This window comes from Marmota marmota, unplaced genomic scaffold (assembly GCF_001458135.2).
Source record: "Marmota marmota marmota unplaced genomic scaffold, marMar, whole genome shotgun sequence".
In the NCBI taxonomy this organism is placed as follows: Eukaryota; Metazoa; Chordata; class Mammalia; order Rodentia; family Sciuridae; genus Marmota; species Marmota marmota.
Genome location: NW_026000005.1, coordinates 45,387,092 through 45,399,796, shown reverse-complemented (window position 1 = coordinate 45,399,796; position 12,705 = coordinate 45,387,092). Strand labels below are relative to the sequence as shown.

Below are 12,705 nucleotides of genomic sequence, written 5' to 3'. Positions count from 1 at the left end.
AAAAAAAAAAAAAAAAAAAAAAAAGAAGAAGAAAAGAAAAATGACTGCGGAAGTAGCTCAGTGGCAGAGTGTCCCTGGGTTCAGGGCCTGGTACAAACAAACAACTTCTTAAGGACAGATGACATAGAGAAGGAACTTCAAGTACACTAAATTTTGCACAAAATAGGGAGAAACTTAAAATTTAGAGTGAATTCTTGATAGATCAAAAAGGTTTGGGCATACTAACTCAGGACTGCTGGCCTCAAGAAACAAAATTCACCAGGGCATGGTGGTGCTCACCATAATTCCAACTACTCCAGAGGCTGAGGCAGCAGGATAGCAAGTTGGAGACCAGCCAAGGCAATTCAGCAAGACCCTGCCTGAAAATCAAAATTTTGGAAAGGCCTGGGGGTGTAGGCCAGTAATAGAGCACTTGCAATTTTGGAGTCCCAAGTTCAATACCCAGTCCTGCAAAACAAAACAAAAACAACAAAAAAGAGAGACAGAAATTCAATTTCACATAATTAAGAAAGAAGGCAACTGTGTTGGGTTCTATAACTTGGGAAATAGTGACGTGGCTGGCCTGGGGCACAACAGGATCCAGGGGTGCCACAGGATAGTGTTAGATTATCAACCCATTCTCTTTCCTTCTGTTAACCCTCCCCTCTGTTGTTGGCTTTCTTATTGCCAAAGGCAGAAGTGTGCTTTTCATGAGTGGGGGGACCTGACAAGAGACAAGCCTTGAGAATCCCCAGAGAAAATCCAACAGAAGTTGAGAAATCCCAAGAATGATCACATTGGTTCAGGATGGCCTAGTGCCCAGTCTTCTTGGAAGAAGGGGTATTTAATGATTGGTCAGCCCTGGATCCCTGAAAGGAGTGGACAAAAAGGTGTAAACAGTGGGGTGGGACAGTGACAGAAATGAATTGGGGTCAGGGCAAAAATAGTTAATTTGATTAGAGCAGAAACTTTGTAGCAGGGTATGAGGACACCAGTTTAGGGTGAGAAGGGTCCAGATTATACACATCCAATCTTCCATATGTACAATGGAGCACCAGCCATCCTGAAAAGCCCGCAGAGGTATACAGCTGATTCTCATTAGTCGTGGTCATTACGCTCTATGAAGTCACTGCAAACACCGAATTAGATTGTGAACCACTGTCTTGGGAGAAATGTAGGGTTAGAGTCCCGTGAACCTCTGGTCACATCTTATTAGTACATGACTTTGATTTATGTGTGTTTCTGTTTAAGTACCTTATTGGCTGTATCTTCTTGATTCATTGACATTAAGCTCCCAGGCAGCAGCACTGCCATTTGTCCAAAGGGAGTAATAAATACATCTATTTTCCCTAAAGCATTTCCTTCTTATACTTAGGAAACTAGGCAGCACTTTAGCCCCAAGTTCAATGTTAAACAGCAAAACCACCAACATAAAGCACGAAAATGTGGCGCTAAGCACAGTATGAAAAGGATCCTTGCTTATAGGTTGAGGGCTGAGACCAGCAGCACAGCAGCTCCTTGGGGGACCTGGGGGCGGGGGGCTGCATCTTTTACGCACCCTGGACATGTTCAGAAATGACTGGGAAAGCCCAGGGTTACACGCACATTAGCGAGAAGACAACTTCAAAAATATGGAGCCTGTGGATGATCACTAGGATCCACAGGTACTTTCACTTCAGTGTATTTTGGAGGGCAGGATGAGGGAGGGAGCAGAATTCTTGGGACCTGGTGGGAGAAGCAGCAGTGCCACTGTGTCACTGAGGGCCAGGATGGGGGAGGAAGGATGAACACAGGCAGTGGGAAGGCAGGAAGATCTGATTTGCCACAGGGCCTGAGGGGAGCAAGAGGGCAAAGGTCAGCAGGAGGGTGGAGTCAGATTCTGGAACCTTTTAAAAAAAAAAGAGGGTGTAAATATATATATACACACACACACATATATATGTGTGTGTGTGTGTATGTATGTATGTATGTATGTATGTATCTATCTATCTATATAATCCCAGTCACTTGAGAGGATAAGGAGGGAGAATTGCCAAGTTTGAAGCTAGCATCAGCAACTTAGTGAGACCGTTTCTTTAAGAAAAAGAAAAAAAGGGTTGGAGGTGTTGCTCAGTGGTTCAGCACTTTCTTAGCATGGAAAGGCCCTGGGCTGTACCCTAGTACCTCAAAAAATAAAACAAAACAAAAGGTAAAACAAGAAAACCTAAAGTAGAACTGGTGCCTTGCACACATATATATGGGTTCAATCCTAGTACCACAAAACAAACAAACCTGAAACCTTTGAAAAGGAGGGGTTTATTATATTTTTAGATTGGAAAGTTAATGTTGCAAGATGTCAATTCACCACAAATTGATCTATACATTCATAGTAATTCCAATCAAAACAACCTACATATTTTGGTTTTCTGGGGGGTGCTAGGGATTGCATATCCTAGGGTCTTGTGCATCCTAGGCAGATGCTCTGCCACTCACTAGGTATACCCCAGCTCTTTATTTTAGAGGTAGGACTGCTAAATTCCCCGGGCTAGCCTTGAATTTGGGATCCTCTTGCCTCAGTCTCCCAAAAGCCTGGAATTACAGAGTACCTGGGATTAGGTGTATGTAACGGTATAGCAACATGAGGTATTTTTGTGGAAAAGGAAGCTGATAAAAAAGTAGGACTGGGGGCGTAGCTCAGTGGTAGAGTGCTTGCTTGGCACATGTGAGGCCCTGGGTTGGAGCCCCAGCACACCCCCACCCCCAGACTAAATAAAGTAATGTGAGATGATTAAAGGGTTCCTATGAACTTCTCATGGGAAAGGTGAAGTTTGACTGCTTTGGTGCTGGTATTAGGCGAACATCTCTTTGGCATTTCTTTGGTTTTACTGCTCTAGGGATACTGATGGGTGTTTTCTGAGGAGTGTTCCAGAGTCTTGGTTCTTGGATCTTGAGGGCAAAGAGCATTCTGCTGTCACATGTCGTTAGTAAAAGTTTCCTACTGCATTCTCCTCTTAAGGAGAAGAGAATTCATGATATGTAGTAAGATTTTAAGACTTAGAGAAATTTAAGAGAAAAGAAGCAAATATAATTTTGTTTCATTTAGGATTTTCCAATCTTCCTTGATCATGAACATTCTCTTTGAGACACTGGAGTGATTTATATATATTTTTGTTTCTTGCCCTATCTGTGAAGTAGCCAGGGGCTGAATTGTTAATTACATGGATGAAGAAACGGATGGTCAGGCAAGTGAAGATTACAAGAAGTCACAGAGCTATAGAGTCTTTGATGCAAACCCAATTTTTCTAAAGAAAAAAAAAATCCAGTGCTTTTTTTTTTTTTTTTAAATATCAAACACTACTTTTCATGTGAAATAGCATTTTAGAGATGGAATAAACCTTAGTGATCTCCTAGACTAGTAATCTTATTATGTTGATGAGGCAACTGGGGACCAGACGAATTAAGTGCCTAGCCCCAGGTCAAGAGCTTGCAGACTAACAAAAGGAATGAAAGGATCTGTGACTCAGTGACTCCCAATTAAGTGCTCTACTGCCCTACATAATTATGAAGCAAATCTGTGTCAACGTAGGGTGAGACCAAATTGACTACCCAGATTGGGCAGGTGCTCATAGGTGCTGAATGATTTACCTGGAAAGAGAGATACCAAGCTCTGCCCAGGTGTCATGTAATTTTGAAATGAAGACTCAGGATCCACTTGGTGACTGGGTTATGATACAGCCTAGTACTGAATTTTTTTTTTTTTTAAGAGCTTAATTGCTTTACTTGTGTCATGTCTTTCTTCTCCTTCTCAAAGTGACAAATGCCATTTAGAAGGGATTTAAAGTTTCTGATTAGAAGTGATTTCACAACTCTAATTAGGTGCTTCCTAGAGTGTAACAAGGTTGGGAATAATTTTTCTAAAATGTGTCAGACATGAGGAATAAAAGAAGAAGAATGCAGTTTATTATTACCCACACCTGGCCTAACCTGTAGGGCAGGGAAGGGCATGTTCACCGCAGTCTTGCTGTCAGGAAGCGCAGGTGAAGATGTGAGTGGCAGGAGTAGGGTAAAATCAAAACACACCTTGATGAGGGCTGGACCACAGTGGGCGAAGGTCCTCAGATGCAGTGAAGAAGGGCAGAGAGGAGGAGGGACCATGAGAGGAGACAGACAAAAAGACAGCTGAAAAGAGGAGGGTAAGTCAAGGCATATAAAATGGGGTTGAAGAAAATAGGTGAGTACAAGTATCACCCTGACTTTTGGACATTAAAAGGAGCAGAAGTTCTTTTTGAGTGGACAGCCTGGCTTGAAAATCTGCGGACTTCCATCAGTGGGCGTGGTTCCCTTAGGGACAAAGGAAAAACAGGCAGAAACAAAGAAGGCATGTATACCTTCTCCATCCCTCTGCTTCAACTCTCTCTTAGGGACCTTTTTGTGAGCGTGAATGGAGTGGTGGTGGCTGCAGCAGAGTATGATTTTGGGATTCCAGAGTCCCCGAGGAAAATATTGATATCAGGTTGATTGCACCCCATCAAACTCCCAGTGTGTGCAATCTAGTATTTATTTAATATGGTTTCAAGTTGCTTGAGAAAATCTGTTAAAAGCAATCATTCAGCTGGGCACATGGGTGCTATAACCCCAGCAGCTTGGAAAGCAGGAGGATCCCAAGTTCAAGAACAGTCTCAGCAATTTAGTAAGAACCTAAGCAACTTTTTTCTTTTTTGGTACTTGGGATTGAACTCAGGGGCACTTGACCACTGAGCCACATCTCCAGCCCTCTTGTATTTTATTTAGAGACAGGGTCTCACTGAGTTGCTTAGGGGCTTGCTTTTGCTGAGGCTGGCTTTGAACTCATGATCCTCCTGTCTCAGTCTCCTGAGCCACTGGTATTCCAGGTGTGCGCCACTTCGCCCAGCCAGCCTTAAGTAACTTAGTGAGACCCTATCTCTAAATAAAAGATAAAAAGGGCTGGGGATGTTGCTCAGTGGTTAAGCACCCCGGTACCAAAAAAACAAAAAAAAAGCAATCCTTCATTTTCTCAAAAGTAATGACCTATATTCGGTCCAGTGGTGCATGCCCTGTAATCGCAGCAATTTGATAGGCTGAGGTAGGTGATCACAAGATTGAGGATAGTCTCTGCAATTTAGCAAGATCCTGACTCAAAATAAAAAATAAAAAGGGCTGGGGATATAGCTCAGTGGCAGAGCACCCCTGGGGTCAAGCCCCAGCACCGTAGGAAGAAATAAAAAAAGAAGAGAAAGAAAAATTTAATACAACTAAAAGGGGGGCCAGGGTCTGGGTTTGTGGCTCAGTGGTAGAGTGTTTGCCTAGCATGTGGGAGGCACTGGATTCGATACTCAGCACCACATAAAAATAAATAAAATAAAGGTATTGTGTCCATCTACAACTAAAAATATTAAAAAAAAAGAGGTGAGCCTTTAAAATAAATAAATAAATGGGGGTCAGATTATAGGTATGGTAGGTGCATACCTATAATCCCAGTGACTAGGAAGGTTAAAGCAGGAGGATTGCAAGTTTGAGGCCAGCCTCAGCAAGATCCTGCATTAAAATAAGAAATAAAAAGGACCTAGGATATAGCTGAATGGTAAATTACCCCTGGGTTCAATCCCCAGTGCCAAATAAAAATATTGATTTTTAAAAAAAGGAAACAGTAAAGTCAGGAGTGTTTAGATCCTAAAACTTACTTAAAATTTTATGAGAATCATTAATTTATTTGTTAATAAGTCTCTCAATTTCTAGTATTAGAATTATTCTCTGCCCACCAAACAGCAGTTTTGGGGATCTACCTATCAATGCTGCCCAGTATTTAAGAGGTAGCAGAGGTAGCAATGGTAAAAAAGGAAAGCTGAGGTGAAGAACAGGGCAATTTAAACAGTCATTAATTTTTTTTTTTTTTTTTTTGGTACTGGGGATTTAACCTAGGGTGCTCTATCACTGATAAACCCACAGTCCTTTTTATTTTTTTAATTTTGAAACAGTCTCACTAGGTTGTCTGGGTTGGCCTCAAATTTGTGATCCTCCTGCTTCAGCCTCCCCAGTTGCTGGGATCATAGGTGTGCGCTGTCTCGCCCAGTGTATTTAAAATCTTTATTACTTTTCTCTGGTTATAAAAATAAATGCCCACTGAGGAAAATACAGCTCTTTGAGAAATATGAACACAGAAAGTAAAAGCACTCTGTCCCTAAGGGTGAATCACGTGTTTTCCCCTCTAACTTTTTTTTGAAACTTCAATAACATTTATTTAAAATAATTTCTTTTCTTAAATGGGAGCATATTATGTCTAACAGCAATTTGCCTTTCAATGCTAAAGATTTTATTTGGTCAACTGAGTACACAGAAATCTACCACATTGTTTTAAAACATTGCATAGTATCCTATGGTATGAATGAATCACAGTTTAACCACATTTCCACTAATGGAAAAATGTTTTTACAATTAATTTTCTTTGGTGGGTATTCTTGTTCACTCACATATCCTTGTGTACGTGAAAGCACTTTTGGACATAAAACCCTAGAACTGGATTTGCTGGGTCTAAGGGCGCATGCATTAACATTTTTATTACACTGCATTTAAATTTTAAATTTCCACAATCGTCTGTAGTTTGAAATGGCACTAGCACAGTTCTTTGTTGTCTCTCAAGCAGCCCTCAGCAAGCCTAGCTTTAATTCACTGAAATGATGGTTTCCTGCCACAGACTGGCATGTGACCTTAGGTGTTTTTAGTTTACACTTTAAAACCAGTTGCACTGAGACTGATGATGCAGTAGTTGCCTAGCATGTGTGAGGCCTGGGGCTTCACCCCCCAGTACCAAAAGGAAGAAGAAAATCATCTGTATTTTTTTGGTGGTGGTGGTGGGCTTGATTCCTGTTTTTCCCTCCCAAATTGACATTAGCTTCAGATATATTTTTGAAGTTTTTTTTTTTTTTTTTTTTGTTCAATGGTATAAGGGATTGAATAAGGGTGCCTAACCACTGAGTCACATCCTCAGCCCCTTTTTATTTTGAGACAAGGCCTCCCCTGAATTGCTGAGGCTGGCTTTGAACTTGCAATCCTTCTTCCTCAGCCTCCTGAGCCGCTGGGATTACAGGCGTGCATCACTATGCCTGGCATGTTTTCGGAGTTTTTAGTAAAACAGATGAAACAAGACTAATTTATTATCCAATTCTTCCTTCTTTCATCAGTTGGAGGGTATATTACATGTTGGTGTCCTTGGAAGGGCCACTGCGTTACTGGCTACAAAAGGCCATACCTGCCAATTCTCATTTCCTTAGCATATGGTTACAGTTTCTAATGCTTTTCCCATATGAAACCTAAGTCATCATTTTTGGCCACCTTAAGTCATACTTCCACTTGGAGAGGACAAAAAAGACATACTTTCTTTCTTTTGGGGTACTGGGGATCAAATCCAGGGTCTCCCTTAATGCTAGGTAAGTGCTTTCCCATTGACCTACAATCCTAGAACCAGAAGATGAAATTACAAGAACACTGATAACAATACCTTTCTGTTATAAAGTGATTTGTTTGTTTCCTATGGAATATGTATGTATGTATGTATGTGTGTACACACACACACACACACACACATTTATGTCCTTACTTATTTATATATTTAGTACTGGGGATTGAACCCAGGGGTGCTCTACCACTGAGTGGAATCCCCAACCCTTTTTTATTGTGAGACAGGGTCTTGCTAAATTGCCCAGGCTTGACTTGAACTTGTAATCCTCTTGCCTTAGTCTTTAGATACCTGGGATTACAAGTGTGCACTACCATGCCATCTTGGATAACAGATTTTAAAGTATCTGTGCTATTTATTGGAACTGGGCGTGGTTGTGCACCCCTATAATCCCAGTGTTTTGTGAGGCTGAGACAGGAGAATCTTGAGCTCAAAGCCAGTATCAGCAAAAGCAAGCCACTAAGCAACTGAGACCCTGTCTCTAAATAAAATACAAAATAGGGCTGGGGATGTGGTTCAGTGGTCGAGTGCCCCCGAGTTCAATTCTGAGTACCACAAAAACCAAACCAAAACAAAAAACTGTACCATTTATTAACTGGGCAATTACTAATGAACTTCCTCAGTGTTAAACACCCCCCACCCCCCACATTAAACCATATAATTGTTTATATAAATCAAATACTGTATTATCCCTACCAGATTATATATTTCATGAGAGGAAGGAACTTGGTTTTGTTCATTGATATTTCCCTAGCTTCTAGAATAGTATTTGGCATATAAATTATGTACCAAAAGATGTTTGGTACGTATTTGTTGAATGGATAATGCATTCTTTGAAGCCAGAAATATCCTATATTTTGTGTCCCTATAGCAAATGCCAAGTTGTTGCTTAAAATTAAGGAAAAACAAATCCTCATTCAGGAATAGAAATATAAGACTTTCTTAGAAGCTATGTGTAAAATATTTCTGGCCTAAATAACATTCAACATTCTTTCTTGCCTTAATATACTTTTTAAAGAATCAAAATTCAATACAAGAACACATACTCGTACTATAAAAACTAGAATAAGTGGGTAAATTTTTTTTTTTTTTTTAGTACCAGTGATTAAACCCAGGGGTGCTTAACCACTGAGCTACATCCCAAGAACTTTTTACTTTTTCTTTTGAGACAAGGTCTTACTAAGTTGTTTAGGGCCTTGCTAAATTGCTAAGGCTAGTTTTGAACTTGCAATCCTTCTGCCTCAGCCTCCCAAACCACTGGGATTACAGTTATGTGCCACTGGGTCGGGCTAAATATTTGATTTAGAAAGCAGTGCACTGTGTTTTTTTTTTTTTTTTTTTAATTGGTACTGGGTACTGGGAATTGAACCCAGGTGCACTTTACCACTGAGCCACATCCCCACCCCGTTTTTTAAATTTTGGGCCTTACTAAATTGCTAAGACTGGTCTTCAACTTGCAATCCTCCTATCCTCCTGTTTCAGCCTCCAAATTGTTGGGATTACAGGCAACCACAGCAACGCAGCTGTTTGTTTTTGTTCTTTTTTTTTTTTTAAGATTTGAGATCATTGTTGTAAAAATCAGATCTGAGAATTAAACTTCTTGGTCTCAAGCTATATAATTAAAGTCAATTTTCTGACAAAGCAAAAAATGCCCACAAAAATCAACATGGCATCAAATTGTTAATAGAAAGCATAAAACTCTATTTTTTACTGTTACTTGTACAAGCAAGAAGACAAAGAAAATATTTACATGTAACATTTATGCTCTGGACCATGCTAATGTTATATACATAAATGACACAAATGAGATATCTGTCCTCAAATACATATGACATGGATGGGATATTTGCCCTCAGATGCATGTCAAATGTGCAGTTATTTGGATTCAAAGCCAACAACAACATAACAAATGCAGTGAACAACAGACCAAAAAAGAAAAAAAAAAAAACAGAAAGAAATCTTCATTAAGGCAAGATCCATTTAAATTTAGAGCTTATACTGGATAATAAACAGTTTGTGGAATAGTCAGAAGAGAAGGGAGAGAAATATTCAAGCAACAATTTAAGGAAGTCCATTTTATAAGATCATTTAATTCCAGTTGTTCAGTACTTATTTATGTCAGACCACCTCTTTACTGAATGTTGAGTTTCCTGTACTCAGACTTGGAAAAAATCATCTTGTGGTTTGAAAATAGCATACTCTCAAGATAGTTGAGTGAAAAGTATATTTTTGGCTTGCTATTTTTTTTTTTTTTTTTTTTACAACAAATTCTACTTTAAAATGAGGGTGAATTAACCAGATTTGAGATTAACTCTCATTGGTAGAACTATGGGAGGTTATTCACTATGCTTGGAAGATACTGGACCAGAGCCGGGCGCAGTGGCACACCCCTGTAATCCAGCAGCCAGAGGAGGAGGATGGAGAGTTCAAAGCCAGCCTCAGCAACAGAAAGGCACCAAGCAAGTGAGACTCTGTCTCTAAATAAAATACAAAATAGGGCTGGGGATATGGCTCAGTGGTCAAGTGCCCCTGAGTTCAATCCCTAGTACCTTCCCCACCCCCCAAAAAGATAACAGATTAGATTTTATTTTGGCAGGGGGAGGGGTGGGAATCAGGGATTGAATCCAGGGGTGCTTAACTAAGGAGCCACATCCTCAGCCCTTTTTAAATATTTTATTTAGAGACAGGGTCTTGCTAAATTGTTTAGGGCCTCATAAAGTTGCTGAGGCTGGCTTTGAACTCACCATCCTCCTACATCAGCCTCCTACCTCAGCAACTGGGTTGCTGGGATTATAGGCATTTGCCACCATGCCCAGCTATAGATCAGATTTTCAAAAGCATTTTATACATAAGTCATTGACAGAAGAGGACCTGAAATAAAGAAGAGTTTTTGATCTGTTAATTTTTTTTTTTTTAAATTTAAGAATATAAAGGAGCCAGGGGAGGTGACACATGCCTGTAATCCCAGTGACTCAAGAAGGATGAGGCAGGATGGCAAGAGTTCCAGGCCAGCCTGTGCAACTTAGCAAGACCCTGTATTAAAAAAAAAAAAAAGAAAGAAAGAAAGAAAAATTGAGGGAGCAAGAAGGAAGCTTTCATAAAACAGAGTAGAGGAAGAATTGTGCTCAAGTTAAAGAACAAAATCTGAAGAATACCAACAGTAGAAGCATTCTGGAGTGAAATGAATGCCAACAGCTCTCTCAATATGAATTTACTAAAATTAAAAGGTAAACAGCCTCAACTTGTGGAGGCTTACAACATCAGAGTGTACAGCACACTTGTGATACCAGACCCTCAAGAAAAAAAAAATACTCAAAAAACAAAAATTTTAAAGGGTATGGAAATGACTCTAAAGTGAAAATTAGAACATTCTAATTTTCTTTCAATAAATGAAAATAAAAATCACGTAGGATTAGAAGATACTATTACGTTTTTGATCACTTATCCCAGAAAGTGAATTATTAGGATCATATCTCTTCAAAGCCAATGGAAAAGTCAATGATCCTTCTAAAAATATTCAGAATAGGGTACATTTCAACATTTAAGAAACTGCGAAATAAGTGTGTAAAAATTATTTGAAAAAAATGTAAAAATTAAAAAATTTGACTGATATTATGCTTGTAATATTTCTAAATCATTTAAAAATATGTAAATATTATTACCTCTATTTTAAAAGATATAAGAAAAATTACTCTTTTGGGAGGCTTCTAGGAAAACTTAAGGCATAATCAATATCCACACCCAAACGTGCGTGTGTGTGTGTGTGTGTGTGTGTATCTCTAAATTTCTTTTTAGGGATTATTATCTATTTAAAGTGCATGAAGAGCTCAGTGACAGTCCAGGAATCAGAAACCAGCTCAAGTCGATCATTTCATGAGCATAACAAATCACCCAAAAGCCCACCTTTAATAACTAAAGCAGTCATAAAAACTGGCCGATAGTTACTCTACTCCAGCGAGAACATAATCCTCGGTCTTATTGTTGTGAAGCAGATGTCATTATGGGTGGGGCTGACGCGCCGAGCAGCCGAAACATTTTTGAACCACCCCCAGCTCCCCGCACACTTTCAATGGGATAGAAGGGGCTCCAAAAGGTAAGGGGAGGACTCCCAATCGCCCATTCCTGCTAGGAATGAGCAAGTCCCGACGTGGCCGTGGTACTCGTAAAGGCCACCGTGAGATTTCGTCAAATTCCCCACAGTTAAGTCCTACCCTGCGAAAGAGACCGTCCCTCTCTCCCCTCCCCTGCCGGCTCCTCCTCGGGACACTTGGCTGAGTCTTTCTTTCCCTTCTTCCCACGCTGAGGTGAGGCGGCACGCAAGCTGGAGACGCCTGTTTTTCTCTGCGCGCGGAGGGAACGCTGCGGGTAGGAAGCCAGAGAGGCGGGAAGGGAGCGGGCGGCATTGTGGGGAGGCAGAAAAGGCTCGCGGACGAGCCGGGTTGGGGGAGAGAAGGGACACGAGGGCCGCCGGGCCGAGGTGACGAGGGAAATCTCTGACTCCGAGCTGGGACAGGGCGCTTCCGGCGGGCCACGGTCGCTCTCGGCCTGGCGCGGCCCACCTTCCAGGCCCCAGCCCGGCCGTTTAGAGGATTAGGAGAGAGAGTAAACCGCGGCTCGCACTTGCCTCAGAGCGGGTGACCAATAATTGATAATAGTCTTTGCTCGGCGCCGGGCCTTGTCCTACAATTTCGAACAGTGTCTCCGGCAACCACGACGCCATCTTGGGACGCCACCGCCGTCGCTAAGACAACCAGGAAGGGGCGGGGCTTGATTGGGGTCAGGAGGCCAAAGCCCTAGTTTAAACCGAATCACGCTTTTGAGCTGGCAGGGGTGTTTCTAACTCGGAGAGATCGTTTCTTCTTCCAAGGGTCACAAGGAACCCTGGTCCGTGAAATTTCCACGTCCAGGTCTTGGGTGACCCGAAGGGGAATTAGTTCCTGCTACCACAGAGGGGAGGGGGTGACCCCGGCGGAGGGATACCAAGCGGAGTCCCACAGTCCCCTTCCTGGTCCCTCGAAGGGATCGGGAGGAGATCTGAGGCCGCTTGGGGAGTTGATCCGAGACCTGGGGAGGGAGGGGCGATGTGATGGCCCCCGAGTAGGCAGCGGGACCGGTCCCGCGGACGCTCCAGCGAGCAGGGGCCAAGGGGAAAAGTAGTTCCCAGAGGGTGTTGGAACGGGCGGGGAGAGGCGGCGCGGGCGGAGGCGCACGTCGGGCGCGGTGCTGCGGCTCAGCTGATAATTGAAGGGACCCGAGGAGCCGCCGCCGCCGCC

General features: G+C 41.8%; 2 protein-coding genes across 23 annotated transcripts in view; one reads left to right on the top strand and one right to left on the bottom strand.

Moving 5' to 3' along the window:
- Fbxo36 (F-box protein 36) overlaps positions 1 to 12,699 on the bottom strand; it is a 71,963-nt gene extending 59,264 nt beyond the window's left edge. Inside the window, exon 1 of the mRNA XM_015481498.2 lies at positions 12,057 to 12,699. Within this exon, the coding sequence (XP_015336984.1) occupies positions 12,057 to 12,152 (96 nt within the window). The 5' untranslated portion in view covers positions 12,153 to 12,699. The remainder of the gene's footprint in view (positions 1 to 12,056) is intronic.
- The window catches only part of Trip12 (thyroid hormone receptor interactor 12), a 150,864-nt gene continuing 149,826 nt past the window's right edge, over positions 11,668 to 12,705 (top strand). For 11 of the 22 annotated variants that reach the window (XM_048808696.1, XM_048808694.1, XM_048808693.1 and 8 more), the window contains exon 1: positions 11,676 to 11,797. The gene's annotated coding sequence lies outside the window, so the exon portion shown is untranslated. Of the gene's footprint in view, positions 11,798 to 12,293; positions 12,317 to 12,705 lie in introns of those variants that run through there. The other 11 variants (XM_048808690.1, XM_048808688.1, XM_048808695.1 and 8 more) reach the window with 4 other exon arrangements.